This window comes from Aulonocara stuartgranti, assembly GCF_965226115.1.
Source record: "Aulonocara stuartgranti genome assembly, chromosome: 10".
Lineage (NCBI taxonomy): Eukaryota > Metazoa > Chordata > Actinopteri > Cichliformes > Cichlidae > Aulonocara > Aulonocara stuartgranti.
In genome coordinates, this window is record NC_138946.1 from 14,250,143 (window position 1) to 14,267,074 (window position 16,932).

At 39.6% G+C, this 16,932-nt stretch overlaps 1 protein-coding gene across 2 annotated transcripts in view; it reads right to left on the reverse strand.

Annotated features, from left to right (window-relative positions):
* Window positions 1-4,309: 4,309 nt before the first annotated feature.
* nsg2 (neuronal vesicle trafficking associated 2) overlaps window positions 4,310-16,932 on the reverse strand; it is a 56,819-nt gene continuing 44,196 nt past the window's right edge. For both annotated transcript variants that reach the window (XM_082547859.1, XM_082547858.1), the window contains exons 4-5: window positions 11,320-11,430; window positions 4,310-5,752 (exon numbers count right to left, since the gene is read on the reverse strand). In XM_082547859.1, coding sequence (XP_082403985.1) covers window positions 5,558-5,752; window positions 11,320-11,430 — 306 coding nt within the window. In that variant the 3' untranslated portion in view covers window positions 4,310-5,557. The remainder of the gene's footprint in view (window positions 5,753-11,319; window positions 11,431-16,932) is intronic.

The window sequence follows — 16,932 nt, forward strand, 5'->3', positions numbered from 1 at the left end:
ACCACGGCAGACTGAAATGAAGTCTTTCTTTTCCTTTATAGATTCATTTCACTCGCCGGCATGTTACATTCTGAGGGCGATTCTCCATTTCATCTATTCTTTTAGGACCCGGTGTCTTATTTTTTTTTAAAGCGTATAAGGATTTATAAACTGTGAATTATGCAAACCTACGGCAGTAGAGTAAAATAATAAAATTTCAAATTTATTGGCTTGACTGAAAGACAACCCAGGGAGAGGTTGTTAAAATACTGTCACAGCAAATACTTAACTCTAAGTCAATGAAAATAATGAATGTCTCTTGGGGATACAGAGACGCAAAAAAAGTATCTAACTTACTTTCTGTAAAAACACATCCTGCTTCTCCCTAAAGATGCAGTAAGCGACAGATCAACCTTAAAGGCTGAATAGAAAGCTGTCAACATCTGCCAGAGTGCAGCTTTGATGAAACTCCGCGCTGCTACTCCCCCACCATTTACCTGACTTTTCTCCTCCTCTTGCAATTCCCCGTGGTTCTGTTCCCCCTCCTCTACTATTTTTCTCATTCCCTTCCTTCTGTTTTCCTCCTCCACTTCTAAGGGACAACTACTGAGAGGCAGCCTTTCTGTGACAGCAGGGGAGGCGGCTGATGGGAGAGATGGAGGTGTGGGGAAAATTACACAGATGGCCGGATGTGTGTGCGACTTTTTGATCGTCGGTAGCTTTGAACAACATTTAAAAACAACAATGAACGTTTTTGTTAGAGATTTTTAAAATGAGACAGTTTGGAATAAATTCTGCAAGTACAACTTACGTGTGTTAATAATAATTTCAAAAATATGTGTGCGTCTTTGTTCTGCCTGTTCCAGAGGCTGTAATGTGTAATGTGAAAAGGCAAGCAGCAGCTATTCGAATATATAACGAGTCTGGGCAGTGCTTTACAAACAGTTATTCAGCACAGGCACTGAGGTTTCTTAGTTTTGCAAGAGGGGATAGACTTGTGGCTTGATTTCTAGAAGTCCGGCAGACACCTGAGACCCCCATTTGTTTGTTGATGCTCTTTAAATATGTTTTGTCTTAAACCCCTGGCAAAGACAGCAGTGGCAGTAGGGCTTAAGAGCAAATTTGAGCTCAGTTATCTGGTTAGCTGCTTCATACATAGCCTGCCATTCTGTTTAGTTTTGTCCAGCAAAGGGGAATACATCAATGAGCGCACTAGACCTCTTCAACAAATCAGTGTTCTGACAGAAAAGTAATGCAACTCTGGATAGAAATAAATAAAAAATTGCATAAGCTCATCGAAATGGTGCCATGCAGAATGTATGCCATCATCAAATCAAAAAAGTGATCCAACAAAATATGTCAGTTTGATTTCTTTTTTATGGCTGGGAAATACATGTAACTACATCCTTTGATTTTTCAACCCAATATTATCAGCCAGAAGCTCTCTGCATACTTCCAGCTGTTTTAAATGTGAGAAAAAGAGTCTATTTTTTTACTATAATGTATCCAATGACAGTAGTTGAGCTGATCTGTAGTGGATACAGATCCACTGTATTCAGTGAAGTTCAGTGTCTCTCTTCTCTGTGCTGAAGGACAACAAGATGATCAAATTTGAGTCTGCGGTGCAGATGTCAGTTTTATTTCCCATGCATTGCAGTTTGTAAGTTACTCATTTATGACCTCCTGTCTCTTTTTTTACCCCCTCCTTCTATAAGAAGGTTGTGGATTTTAAACCTCTGTATGTTGGGCGTGTTTCATTTGGATCCTGTTTCTTATGAACGATCAGAGCGAAGCTTGATTTTTATCAGCATCAGTTATAACAGACAATTTCTCCCTTCGCAAAAAATATGACCTGTCTCATCTATCATTTCTTTGTAACACCAACATCCTGTACCACGGGAAGATGAATTGTAGATATTTGCAGTTACAATAGAAAAGCAAGAGATATTATTAAGAACCGTTTATTCCCATATCTCGATGCCAGCTGCTCATTTTAAAATAATCAGGACCACAAGGCTTGAAATTAATGATCTAGGAAAGTTTGATAGGCAGCAAACGTATCTGAGCTCATGTCAGCAAGGTTTACAGTTCTTCAAATGTTCTTGTGACAAAAGATCATCAGCCCCTTAGGCTTTCTGTATTTTCTCTTTGTGTTTACCCTTGTCAGTTACTTCTTCTTTTCCGACTTGCTTAGTCATTCAGAGGCGTACCTTGGTCTAGTCCCTGACCCTTGTTGATCTGTGAAGGAAACAGATTGCCACTTACTGTCTCTTGGACACGTTAGGTCATCAGCTGCTCCTCTTCACTTAACCCTTCAATTTATAACATGTCAGGGTTGTGTAAGCACGGCATAAAAGAACATCTGTCCATGCGTATGTCTGAGTCAGTACTGCTGTGTTGCTGATTTCCCTCCCTTTTATCAGTTTCTTTTCGTTTCCTGGTTGTTCGTTCTTCATCCTATTGTTCTGTTTGTTTTGTTCTGTTTTGTGTTGGATTATTTCATGATTCTGTTACCTCCCTCTTTCTTTCTGTGTGAGCGACAGTGATACCTGCAAACCATTTAATTAAGTTCCATTTGTTTTCATCTGGAAACGGGTGGCTGTTCTTTTATTTATTGACTTCGAAAAAGATGCAAAACAAAAAACGCTGCGTGTTGGACCGTGAGGAGTCGTGTTAATCTGTTATTTTGACCGGCAGCACGCACATGCACACTGGGCAATTCTTTAAATACACAGATATGTTTTCAGTTTAACAGGAGGATTAAGAAAGGTTGAATTATCAGTTTCTTTAGATCAACAAGCAGTGTTGTGTTTGGCAGTATGTCTGTGTACTCTTTGCATTATAAGTTATGTAGTGTGAACACAGGACAAAGAAGGACCTGTGACCTGCGTTGTAAAGAGCTTCATTTTTCGCTCTAAATGGGAAAATGTCCAATTTTAATCTTGGTCTTCAAAAATCAAGAGGAAACACTTTGCATTATTAATGATGGTATAAAATGGTTGACTCATGATTTAGAATAAAAGTAACCTCCCTATAACTAAGGAAAATCTGTGGTTGCTAGGTGACTGCATTGAATATTTTGGGATTCAGCGACTGACTGCAAGCAGCTCTGCCATTCAACTGGTCACCCAGAGGTTAAGCGTGCAACACCCTCAACCTCTGGGCGACCACTATCGATTTCACAGGTCAGCTGGTGACAGGAAACCTGTCGCCACAAAACAACTAACACTGACAGCAATCACTCTCAGAATGATTTGCAAATAATCGCTGTCTAATTTAAAAACAAACTGCCCCCAAGAGCGCCACTCCTCTGACACATCTCTTTGCAATAGAGGACTGATTGCCAATTGTTTGTATTCTGCTTATAGTCCCTGTTGATTTGCTTCCCCCTGCATAAGCTGCCTTTATAGGTTAAAAGTATCAGTATAGGCAATATTGGTCCTGTATTTACTTGGTATCCCACAGCACTATCAACAACAGTAATTAATTCCTGTTATGCTAATGGAGTTTTCTCAAACTTTTACTCGCATGCCTTCCTTGCAAAGAAAGTTCACATCCCCGCACCCCACAACTCTGTATTTACTATTAACAAAAATGAGAAATTAATTTAAGTGACAGTCGGCACTTGTTTATTTCCTCTAAATAAATTACATTTATTCCACTTCCCTTCACAAACCACCCTTTTTCTCCCTGGGCATCAACATGGTCCAATGGGAAGTTTCTCCTCTTACATAATGAACCATGGCCCCTGCATGATTTGCATCATCAAATGAACCCAGTGCTATTTGAAGTATTGAAACTTCATGGATATTTTAAAACTCCAAATGTATTATTTCTTTGTTTATTCTGCTTTAAATCCTACATAGCTGTCTTTTCGTCTTATGGTGCTTTCTTTGCTCTCAAAAAGCTGTTGAATTCAGGACCATTTTCACTCTGCACAAGTGATAAACAGCTGACAGATTCATTAGAATACACATTTCCGATTAGGACAGTCAGCTATTCATGTCACTGAAATGCCTTATCTGCCATTTACAAGACTATAGAGACATGTAATATATCCAGTAGTTATTATTCATACAGGTATTTTTTTCCTAATAATTTTATTTTACTGTCAATCACAGGTGCTCATTATTATAGCAGACAAATTTGCCCCACAGCTCTGGAAACTTTAACAACGTGGTTTGAATCCGAGTATGTACATCTCAATAACATAACATGGTGCAAAAAAGCCGTCGCTCTCTTTCACGATGCTCTGCCTCGGGCCCACATTAGACGCCGTGTGAGCGCTAAAGAGACGCGGCGGTGAGCGGGACTGACAGACACACTCGGCACAGGTCACAGCTTGTTTTATTTTGAATTCGAACCAAGAGAAGAGGGACAAGGATGCACACGGATAAATTACACCAGGTATCGCTACATATCAACTAACAACATCACAACATCTCATTAAAGCGCTCTTGACAACAGATCCAACATTACCAAATTGAAAAAAAATTAATAATAATAAGAGTGCAGGAGGAGAACTCGGCTGCAGCTGAAGCCCATCCATAAACAGAACAATACACAGTGGCAAATAAAGAGTTTTGGCAAGAGACAGTTGTATGCACAATATCTTGTTTCCCATCTGCAACATTGTGTTTAATGAAGCTACAAGACTGGCAACTGAAGCAATATGTAGTTCACATAAAGGAATTGTACTAATTTTAAAAAAAAGGAGAAGAAGAAAAACTCCCTAAAGCTACTACAATGCATACACACAACCTAGCCTGAATGCACATCTTTATGTACAGCTTAGCTCACTGCAGGATCTCAGGATTTAAAATGTATGGCACATCACATTTAAAATGTTCTTCTTCTTGTGTATGAGCGATTAAACAGCAATGAAGGGGGGGGAAAGTCGTTCGGTCAAGTCAGAACTGACGCGGGCCTTGGCCTCAGACAGACCAGCTGAAGCTTTGACACATTTTGGGTGATACGCCTGTGTAGTTTTTGACAGGTATGCCTGAGGTTGCCTAGTCTGCACAAAAAAAGCTAGAAAGAAGAGGGGCTGAGAATGACTATACAGTAACTACAGTATACACACTGGGGAAAATATGACTTCAAACTTCAGAGACTCGCACAAAGAAGCGTGAATCTCAGCGTCAACTCGTGCCTTCGTACAAAGAGTTACCTGGTAATCACATACAAAACATCCATAGATTACAGTAAAAAATAAATAATCATGATAGTCAATGAATAATCATTTTGAGGAAGGGAGTAAACAAGATAACAAGAGAGCAGACTGCAGGTGGATGTGGGTGTACGTCAGCAGATGATGATAACCTCAACAGAGTAAGAGATCGGATGCCCCTCGATAAGAATGAGCACATAAAAGAGCAGACAAGTTAATCTGAATACAAATGTGCTTGTGGGGTTTAATGTCTGCATGCACGATTTCACTCTATATATGTACTCTTGTGTGAATCTGTCTCTTTTGTCTACAAGTCTAAATATTCACTGACATGTTGTCGGCCTGTGTCTGCATGTACGTCTTCATGTCTGCATGTGTGTCTTTACATCCTTTAACCATTCAGCTAACTCAGTGGCCCTCACCGCCACTCGGGGGTTTGGCGTCGCGCCCTCCTGACCCTCCAGGCAGCCAGGGGGAGACAGAGTGCGAGGTGGTCTGCTTGGCCATGCTGTAGTGGCTGATCACTGTATAGAAACGGCCCCTGGAGTTGGCATCCTGGGCAGCGTAGTAGGCCTCAAGAGAGGCTGGGATACACCGCTTGTGCTGTAGGGGGAACAACAGTGAGGTTGGTGTGATTTAGCAGGAGAGTAACATGCTAATTAAAAACTCTACTGAATCATTTACAGAGTTAAAGCAATGAAACCTGAAGGAAAACATTAAAATCCCAACTTCAATTACAATCCAGGCAAAATGTGTTTATACCACATTTATTAAGTTTTTACACTGATTGTATACTTAGCATTGGCCACATCAGAAATATTCAAAGATAACACTACATCAAGGAAAAACAGGTACGGTGCTGCTACTGTACTATAATCACTTGTGCTCCAGTTCTGACAGAGACTAGAAACAGAGATGTCCCATATTAGCTTCTAGCATATTAGCGTTAAATCCTTCTGCTCACAAGCAAAGGTTTTAAATAACCAGGTCCAGTAAAGACCTCATAGTCCCATTTTATCCTAATAGCACATTCTAAACGAGCTGACAGCTCTGCCTCCCAATCTAAAAGTGGACCCGACTCCCAGTTTGGGTCTGGGAGACAGCTCTGCTTTTAAGACAAGACTTAAAGCTTTCCTCTTTCCTCTTAAAGCTTATAGCTAGTTGTTTAACTCTGGTTTTCTCTCAGAGTGTGTATCTTTTGTCCCAGAAGCTTGGAAAGAAAAGCATCTGGACTTCTTTAAGTTACTTGAAGCCGTTTCACCTCTCATCTGAGAAGCTTTTTCAGTTCTAAGGGAAATTGGTGGAGAGTCCCAGATTTTAAGCCCTATGGGAGGGTCCCCAAGTGGGTCATGGACCTCCTATTGATCCTCTACCTAATCACACTAACCAAGGTGTGAAAATGGGTATGGGACAGAGAAGACAGGTGGTTTGAAAGAGGAGTGAAAGCAGCCATCTATGTCCACTGTGAACGACCCTCCTTGAACAGAGGCGGTGGTTTACAACACCAACTGTCTGCCATCTAAAATCCAGTTTTGAGATCCCTTTCCAGACGCCTTAACGCCCACTCACACCCTGGGCCAATTGACCTCAGGAAATCACATGATAGGGTGGGGCTCAATGAGTTCAGCCGAAAATTTGGCTGATTGTGACCTACACCCGTTTTCACACCTTGGCTTGACACTCTTGGGGACAATCCCATAGGGTTTAAAATCTGGGACTCTTCACCAGTTGCTCTTAGAACTGAAGAGGCTTCTGGGATGAGATGTGAAATGTCTTCAAGCAACTTAAAGAAATCCAGACACTTTTCTTTCCAAGCCCCTTAGACAATATACACAACTTTCTCCCCACAAATTTTAAGTATACTCTTCTCTATTTGTACTAAGTTTGTGCAGAAGAGACAGAAAAAAAGATTAATAATATTGCCACAACATAAATCTTCTGGTGGCATTTGACAAAATACAATCAGGGTCTTATGAAAGGATGAGAAACCCACTGTAATATATAATAAGAACAAGGTAATTATCTCATGTTTTCTAATACTTTTTGTTAGAACACTGAACACACACAGTAATATTGTCTCTTATTAGGTAAGTCACAGTGAAATTGTGTGTACTCTGTCACATTAATGATTTTTTAGTTACCACATTACCTCATTGAAATACCTTATTTATTAAGCAGTTACCTTTTTACATTTTCTATGTAAATAACTGTATGTTTGCTCTGTTATCTGATGGTGTAGCCGACCAGCTACAGCTTTCATTATACATTGTAAAATGTCAATAAAAGGCTTCTATTTCTGATTCTAATATTAGTTGTAATAAGGAGGTAAAGTCAGAAGACACAAGAAGACGCCTAAAGCTCTGCATAAGATTTATAGGTCAGTGTGCTCCAGTGTGTACCCATTTAAAGCCTCACATAGTTGTGCTGTGTGTGGCACACTGTGTGAGCAGGCGTGTCTTTCTATTGACACCTTTCCACCTTGTGAATGTGGATGTGACACTGCTAATAATACCTCAGCAGACTGCAGTCAGAGCCCCTGCAGAGGTTGTGGGCCTCAAACTAGATTTATTCCACCTTAAAGACTACATCTGTCTAGAGACACAGACTTGCAAGGTGACCTCTTACAAGGTAGAGTAAAACTTATAAGTAGAGGGCAGTAGAAATCAGCAGAAAAGAGGCTGTCTGTATCCATACACTGTAAAACCTAAAACAGACTGTTGCATAAGGACATCAGTGTGAAACATTTTCTTTTACGACCTCAGCCGTAATGATCAGGAGTCAGTCATAATGTGGTAATTACCATAAAATATTCAGCATGTCTGATTTTTCTAATTTTCATCTAATTGTCAACCAAGCTATTAACATATGATAGAGGACTAAATTAAGTGTCTTTTTGGCTTCTGTGTCAAAGAATAAAAGCAGAAAATTACACCGGTCATAACAAAATCATTGACGCCATTGATGGATTATTGCCTGTCAGATAAGCCTCATCAGCCTCTTCGGTTAACATGAACTCAGAAATGAATAAAAGTAGGGCAGAAGTTTTTTTTCTTCACCCAGGGGAGACTGCGCTCACCTCTATTTCCTGATTTAGATAGGTGGGACGTTAGAGAAGAGCGGACAGGATTCTGCAGTTTATATGGCAGAGCAAATATTTGCCAACACGAATGGCCAATGACAGAGAAATTTATTGTGAAATTTTAGAAAAATACTTGGATGCTCCAGTTTCTCCTGCTGTCAGGGGAGGAACAACAGAAAAACAAAAAAAGGAATGGAAAGAAAATCTCATTATGGTGACATGTCGTAGCTGGACCTTAAAATATTCTTCACAGCTCATGCCTTCTTCAGGATGTAGCACGAATGAGCTGAAGGGGATGTATGTACAGGAGAGGCATGAGCACGCGAGCATATAATCAAACAACAGCTGCTCCACCTCCAAAACAATTTGATCCTATGAGCCTATTGATTTTGCACACGCTGAGATATCTTTCAGTTACACAGATGCTCAAAAACAACAGCAACGACCAAACAAAGAGGAAAAAATGATAAATGAGAACCACACATGTGACACCGCAGAGTATTGAACATTTTGGTGTTAAAGAACAGCACATATATTGATTTAAACAACAGTAACACACAAAGACGACATAAACCACACAATCATCACAAAAATAACTAAAATCTCTTCCTTAAAGACCTGGATCCATAGCTTACCATTGCTAAATCCAAAATGTTTTACAGTGTTAATGTGTGATGCATTAACATCATCACACATTTTTATGTTCTCACTCCTCAAACAAGCACATCAACTTTCTCCACTTGGCTATCTTTGCACATTAAAAAAAAAGCTTTCACACATCAATAAACCAGAAAATCTTTGCTGAGGGCTCACAGTTTCTTTTAATGGGGGCTTAAAATCAATATACCTCATGGATAGCTGAGTGTTTAAGAAGATTTTGTGCTGATGAGAGATTTGGAAAAGCAGGTTCAAGAAATAACATCCAGATTTTGTACCTATGAGCATAAACCGAGGCTGCAATAGCTAGGATGTGTTTAGAAAGCAATGTGCAACTAAAAATACTCACGTCTCAGTTCGATTAAGCAAATCATTTAATTGAACCCTATCTGATAACCCTGGGTGGTCTGAGGTTAAATATATCATTACTCCTTTGCCTGAGCAAACCATCTACTGTGAGGCTTCTCACCAGGTCCTGTAAAGGTCCCGTGTGACAGTAATTCTGTGGTCTTTACACTGACTCCCTGTAAAGTTTGGGGCTCAGTGTGAGACTTTGGTAATCACTTTCAGAGCGCTTCATGGTCAGACGCTTCCCCTAGTGAACTTCTCCATCCACGCGTAACGAATAAGCCTCTGAGGTCAGCTAATCAGTGCATTTGGTGGTACCTCGATCTAGGTCAAGGACAAACTCAGACGGCGCTTTTTGGTTTGTGGCTCCCAAGTTGTAGAACTCGATTTAATTCGACTTCAGCTCTGTGGACACTGTCTACACCTTTAAAAAGAAGCTTATGACCCACCTATGCAGGATTGCTTCTATCTACTTTTATCCATTCATAGCATTTTAATTGTTGTTTATATTGCCACACACTTTGCAACATTTATTCTTGAAAAGTGCTACATAAACAAACGTCACTTACTTAAATCTTTCCCAATCCACCCATGACTACACTCGGTAATGCACCATCCATAGGAGACAAGCTTTTAAGCAGTACACACCAGGATCCAAACAAAGAACGTGGCTAAACAAAAAGGCTTTGGAAACCTTGTGAGAATTTCACTTAGAGCAAGACATCTGCTACTGAAGAAAACACAGCAGAGCGTCATCATTTGTGTGTTACCTACTATTTACATCTGGATGCGTCTTTGTGGACTAAAAGAAAATTAAGCGACTGTATGTGAGGTGATGGGAGACACTTTGGACCCAAATCTTAAGAAGGACATAGATTATAGGCCTGTTCTTACTGTCAAGTGGCTCCCATGCTGTTCTTTATTACTAAAAGGTTTAATTTTCTGTATGCTTAAGACTTGAAGACCATGCTTTGAACACTGCAAGTATTTTTTTTTCTTAGTGCATGCATAATTAATAGGAGTGAATGTCTAAACAATGGAAGAGTTTTGGAGGTATGCTGATGTGCCTTACTAATTAACTGAACACAGAGGTGGGAAGTACCGAAGTACAAATACTTCTATATTTTACTTAGGTAGAGTTTTCAGGTACCTCTGACTGAGCACGTGCTGCATATTTTGATCAGTGTATTCTTATGACAATGCACTGCAGCAAAAAGATGTCAATATAATACAAATTTAATCGAATTATGGTTAAAATCTCGCTCTTTATTGATTGATTAAACATCAGATCATTTTGTACATCCCACTTGACATCCTGTGAGCATGACTTCCAGTTCAAAGCCTAAATTCAAGGGGTTTAACAAACATATTGCATTAACTATTTAGAAATTAGTTCAGAAACTCAAAAGTATTTAGATAATATGATACAGGGATTGTTTTGGGGTTTTTTTTTTATACAAGGACTCATTTACCTGTAGTAGGCTAAAACCTGATATTAGGTTATCCAAAATATTACAATATTCACAGAGGAATGAATGGGCAGTTTGAAGAAGTGCACCTCGATAGGCATGATAAACCAAATGACATTATATTATGTGGGGCTTTTACTTGACTCTGTGTCTCCTTTTGAGACCAACCAGATTAATTCAGACAAGTGCTATAGAAGTAGTGAAAAACCACAGTGCTATTGAGATTATTCATCTCTTCTTGACATGATCCTATTTAAGATGTGACAGATGTGTTTCCACTTGATATATTACCTGGAAATCTCCAAGACAGGAAAATATCTACTGTAGAATACTGATAACCCTCAAATATGTTGTTTTGGAGAAAAGGAAGAAGGTAGTCCAAGTATTCACAAAAGGCATGAAGGTGCAAAAATTAAGATAGACATATTAATAAAAAAAAAAATGCTAAGAAATGGCTCAATAATAATAAGTTATCGTGTGCTGCAGGCTTGCTCAGCACTGAAGAGGCTAATCTACAACCCACATTCCAGCACAAACCAGCTACTGTGTTAAACACCTCTCCTAATAAATGTGCTGCTGAGCAATAAAATGAAACACTGGCCGTTTATGGGTATTACCTTATAAATGAATCCATCTGGGCAGGCGTGGTCGTAGGTGAAGGCTTTATAAACCACCAGGAACACAATGCAGGCAAGGAAGGCCAAGGCCAGGATGATCAGAATCGTCACCTGCAGGGAGGACAAACACTGGTCAGAGCAATAATGGACGATTGTAGTTTTCGTGAGGCAGGTTTAGGGTTAGACAGCGAGAAAGATTGAGCGTGTGCACCAGTGCGTGTCTACATGTGTGTGTGTAGTCATGACAAATGGTAAGATGTTGTTGACTGAGGTCAAAAGCTCCTCAAGGCAAGGTGTTCCTGTTGAAATGTGTGATGAATGACTCAAGTGGTGACACTATTAAAAAGTACCTTGTTTCCACGGTGACAATGCTGCAAAGATAAGACATTAAGTGAGCGAGGTAAATCACTGTTCTGTTTACCTTTGTTCAGGTATATATGTGTGTTTCTCTGATACAGTACATGCATATTTTGCACCAACACCTTTGTCACTAAAAGGTCTTTTTTTTTTTCTTTCAAAAACTCAGTTTGAATCAAAGCTCTTTTCTGTTCAAGCATCCCAGTAAGCTGTGACAGGTGTGACAGCGAGCCTCCACATACCATCCCTGGCCTGTCGTGCTACATATCCATCTAGATCGCTTTGGTGTGAATTACCCACCTTCGAAGACCTTGCTGTAGAAATGTCTGCCCTCTCTTGGTTGTAATGAAACTGGCACTTGGTTTATAAACCCACAATCCATGCTGAGAGCAATTTCATGTGGGAACTATTTCTAACAAACTACACCCACCAGTTGTATCAGTGCATAGCAAAAAGCGAATATCTACCCACGGCGAGAGGCTGTGTTCATGACAGGATGTAAATATTAGTGACCACACACTGCAGAACTACAGTATAATGTTAGTGAGCTGGATGCTTGTTTTACTTGGCAGTCAACCCACAACAGGGTAATTTAGATGGGTAAACAGTGTTACAGATAAAAGGAAAAGCAGGTAAAATTGATTTGGGGATAATGACCCCTTCAATTTTTGTCATCATCTGAATTCATTGTCTTTTTCCTGTCTTCCTCCATCCACCCCCAGTTGGGGGTAGAAGATTTAGATTTGTTCTGTTTGTGCATGATGTATTGTATATGTTGTTTTAGACTGCTGTATGTGAAGCAAATTAGCCCACAATGATATGGCATTAAATTGGTCCTGAAAGATACGTATCTATGAATTCTTATTTCATAGATCGAACAAGGTGCTGGAAACATTCCTAACAGGCCTGACGGCATCACGCAGTTGCTGTACAACCCTTATACAAATTGTGTATTTCACCAAAAAGGTGGCCTCTGGTGACTGTGAAAAACATTTGATTACAGTGAACTATTGCTATGTTCAAGAAACTATTCTAAGTTAGTTTAAGACATCAGAAGATGGGTACACTGTGGTCATAAAGGACTGTACATTGTCAGAAACAACACTCAGGTAGGCTGTGGCATTTCACCCTCTATCACCCAGGACTTACACTTAGTATAAGTAATTTTGGCTGTAAAACTATTTTAAAAATCTAATCTTTTAGGAACCATTTGAATGTTTTCCTCAGCCCAGAATAGTTGAGGAGTTACGGTAATGTGAAGTGCACATGGTAAAATCTAGGCAGAGCTGATTTTTCCATCTGTGTTCAGACGGCAGAACCTAATGAATGCTTTATGCTACTGTGATACATCAAAAATCCCTGTAAAGCTCGTCTTTTCTTCTTTCTGAAGCCATTTTAATTTAATCTGTAGCACAAACAGTAAAAGAATGACAGTTAGTTAAAGAGCACCTGTAAAAAGAGCCAGGGTTAAACAATGCTTAGCTGGTACTAAAGGGCCCAAAGTGTGCCAAGAAAACCTCCTCCATGCCATTACATCACCACTAGCAGCCTGAATTGCTTAACAGGGCAGGATGGATCCATGCTTTCATGTTCTTTACACCAGATTTTCCATTTTTCTAAAGTAGAACAGTATTGTTTTTTTCTGTTTGCTTGTTTTGTTTTTATCCATGGAGATATGCTGCAGTCACTCTGTTGTTAAAAATGCTATCGATTAGTTTTTGGACGTCTTGTCTGTGAGTCATCCACGTGAATCAATCAGAACCCTTCCTGCCACCAAACCTGCGCTAATTGTCAGCGCACTTGAGTTAGTGAATTTGCCCACCATTTAATTTCTGAAATTCTCCAGCTGCTCACTGCCAAAAGCAGAAGAAAGAAAAGTGCCCTTCATTTTTCACTGTAAATAACAGGGTGCACAAAAGAGAATTATAAATTGCATATTCTTGATCTCAATGAAATATAATTTAAAAGTAAAGAAATGAAACAAAGCATAATGTTTGGGTCAGTTTCAATAACAAGGGCCAATGAAATGTTATCAGCCTGGACAAGCACTTGTATGGAATCAAAAACATTATGCAGTGTGAAAAATGCCCAAATATCAGCCCAAAGCAGAGCTAATCGAAAATGATGGAAGTAATGCATTTATTTCTGCATGCTGATGCAAATGTGTAGTTTGATGTGTGAAATATTCATTTCCCTGGCAGGCTAGACAATGTTGTAGTAAAGTAGATTAACATATAAAAGGATTTGTTTCCTCCTACTTTCTACTTGACACCCTGATTGGGTGCTTCTGAGTGAACATTTAATTAGAATTATGCAAATGGAGTACAAAGGATAGCTGTAGGTAAGTGTGAGCTGAATGAACATAGCTGTATCTCCTAAAAAAAAAAGAAAAACGTTAATATTAAAAGTCAGAGTTATCCCAGGGAGTCAGCTGAAATATGGACTCTTCCATAATGGATGAACGTATCTAATTTTCTCTTTTCATTTCTAGACCAATGTTAAAGCCCGATTTACTGCTGTGTATACAATCTGTCACAGCGAGATGTCAGAGCAATTACGCGCGGTTGTAATCATCAGTCTCCATCAGCGTTATGCGGGTGGACAGTGACACGCAAGCTAAGTGACTGTTTACTTGGTGTCAACCGGGGGACACGACTCTGAGCCTCGGTTGCTGCTGACACTTTTTGTAAATTACATCTCCCGCACTGCTAAACGTGAAAAGAATGCGCTGAAAGTCATAGCTAACTCGTATTTAGGGAGCAGCGGCAGACGTGGAGTGACTGACGAAGGACCCACCCCCTTTTTTTGAAGTCCTGAATAGCGATGCACATGAAACGGGCTTATTAAGAAGAAGGATTACTGTAAAGCTCCTCATATCATGAAGAAAGCAATGTGAGTTGCTCATGCATGTGGGCTTTAAAACTTAAAAACTCTGAAGCATGAAAAGAAGGCTGGAGTCTGAAGAGATCTGCACTTCTGTGTGCTGCTAAAAATGGAGGGAATTTAAAGAGTCTTCATCCACGCGCTGGAACCGTTTGTCTGAAATAGTAATTTAGGGGATTATTTACTAAACGACACTTTTAAAATTAGGTCGTGACATATTACATACGTAAAACAGATTAGCGGGATTAACCCTTGCACCGAGTGTGTAGCGTTGATGTTTATGTTCAGTCTCTCTCTGATGTTAATTGTTGTTGGAGTGATGACTCAAGCAGGAATTTAGCCCACCCTCGGTGACAGAAATGATCGCCCTAAAATCCCTGTTGATGCAGCTGCTGTGGCCATGTGGTGTGCAAATCCATTAAAAATCTATCCTGACCTTTCTCCATTATTCATAATCTGGCTGAACTCTGCAGTAAACCTTAGAAGGTTCAGCTGAGGGAAGTCGACTCCCTCCATGCATGTAATGGCTTCAAACTTCTATTTACTGTCTTACTGTAATATTTCGCTGCTATAGGATGACACTACTGTACTCATGTATCTGATCTGAGCGTAACAAAATGCGCATTTATGGAACAGAACAAGCTACACCAGAACATAACAGAGCAGAGAAAGGCTTTTTTTGATTTGATCACTACAAAACTATAATTATTCTAGCAAGGCACCCACATCAGCTTCATCCCATTTTCTTCTCAGTATACTCAATGTGACTGTTTTGTCACTAGCACTTCAGTATGTGTCATACTACACTACTATCACCACCAACACAACCACCATCCCGTTTGCTGTGCAACACAGATAACAGACAAACGCTTGTTTGTCTTGGATGCAGGTAGAGGCGCAGCATGTTGTTGCGCTTTGAATAAAGAACAGCGTGTCTTTAGGATTGGCTTCATGAGCAGAGGCTGGGTGGCTACAGGTAACCATGCCTGCTGGGGCTTTAATCACTTCACCTAATCCACCGTGGGGGTGGGGCCGAGGGAAAAAGACCTCAAACTGTCTGCATTTAAAACCACACAAAGCAAAATAAATAAATAAAAATAGATTTGACAAGCATCACAGGCTTCCTGTGGATCCACACTGTTTGCTCACATGAAAGACTAATAAGAACTCATGAGTAAAGTAAGTACAACAACGTTGAGAAAAACAAACAAAAAAAAAAAAAAAAAAAAAAAAAAGTTGCTGTAGACTTACCTGACGGACTTTCGTAATTGAAATCTCCACCACAGATTTGCTCTATTAGACTGAGATCTGGTGACTGTGGAGGCCATTTGAGTACATTGAACTCATGTCATGCTCATCACCCAGTTTGAGATGACTTTTTTCATGTTTATTAGCATTTGCAACTTACATGTTTAAATAAAGATTTAATTTGTTCATTCAAAATCAAATCAAACGAATGAAGTCAGAAACTATGGAACTACTCAGCGAAGGCTATCGGCATCATCTTCTTGGTAAATCTATTTCAAAAATACTGACGGCCTGTGATAGTTATTTTAAAATCCTATAGGTGATTTTCAGAAAATTTGACCTCTGACCTTGACAAAGTCACTGAGATTTCAACTCATCGCCTCGTTCTTCTGGGGTTACTGTGTTCACAAACTTGGGTGCCTGCCCACCTGTCATCCCAGTTGGGTGACGACAATACCTCATCAGCCTTTATGGCAGAGGGGTAAAAACGTTATTATAAAGAATAAACTAGAATGTAGTTTAAGACCATCCACTTGAGATAGTTTCCTCAATCTGTTGACCTGTTTGGCATTTTTGCTCAAAATGGCCTGCAGGTCATTTTTCTTTCAATCAGGCTTAAAGATATTTATATTTATATATCTATAATCTTGTACTTCCCTATCTGCCTTTTATTCTTCTCTACAACAGGCAGCTGTCGACAGTTGTGAATTTCAGAGAAAGACAAAAAACAAAGCAGATTATAAAAGATCCATTAGGATTGTTCCTCTGCTCCCCGGCTTTCTCATCACTGACTGCAGATTACACATCTACAGTTTACCTGTTGTTTACCACATCTTTCATAACACACACACACACCACATGCTTATTTTCTCAAACTCCCTTTGGATTGTAGAAAATAATTGATTGCGAGTGAGATATTTTCCACAAAATACATTTCTCTTTTATTATTTATGGCTGCACGGTGCATCACAAGTTCAAAGGCAGTGAGTTTTCTAAATAGATGTGCTTCTTCACAGTGTGTTTTCCCACCATTTGACATATGATTTCTCTCCTTTTTTTTTTTTTTTTTCCCGACGCCGTGCTAGGTTAAAATGCAACACACCACCCACACTCTCTGCTGTAAGT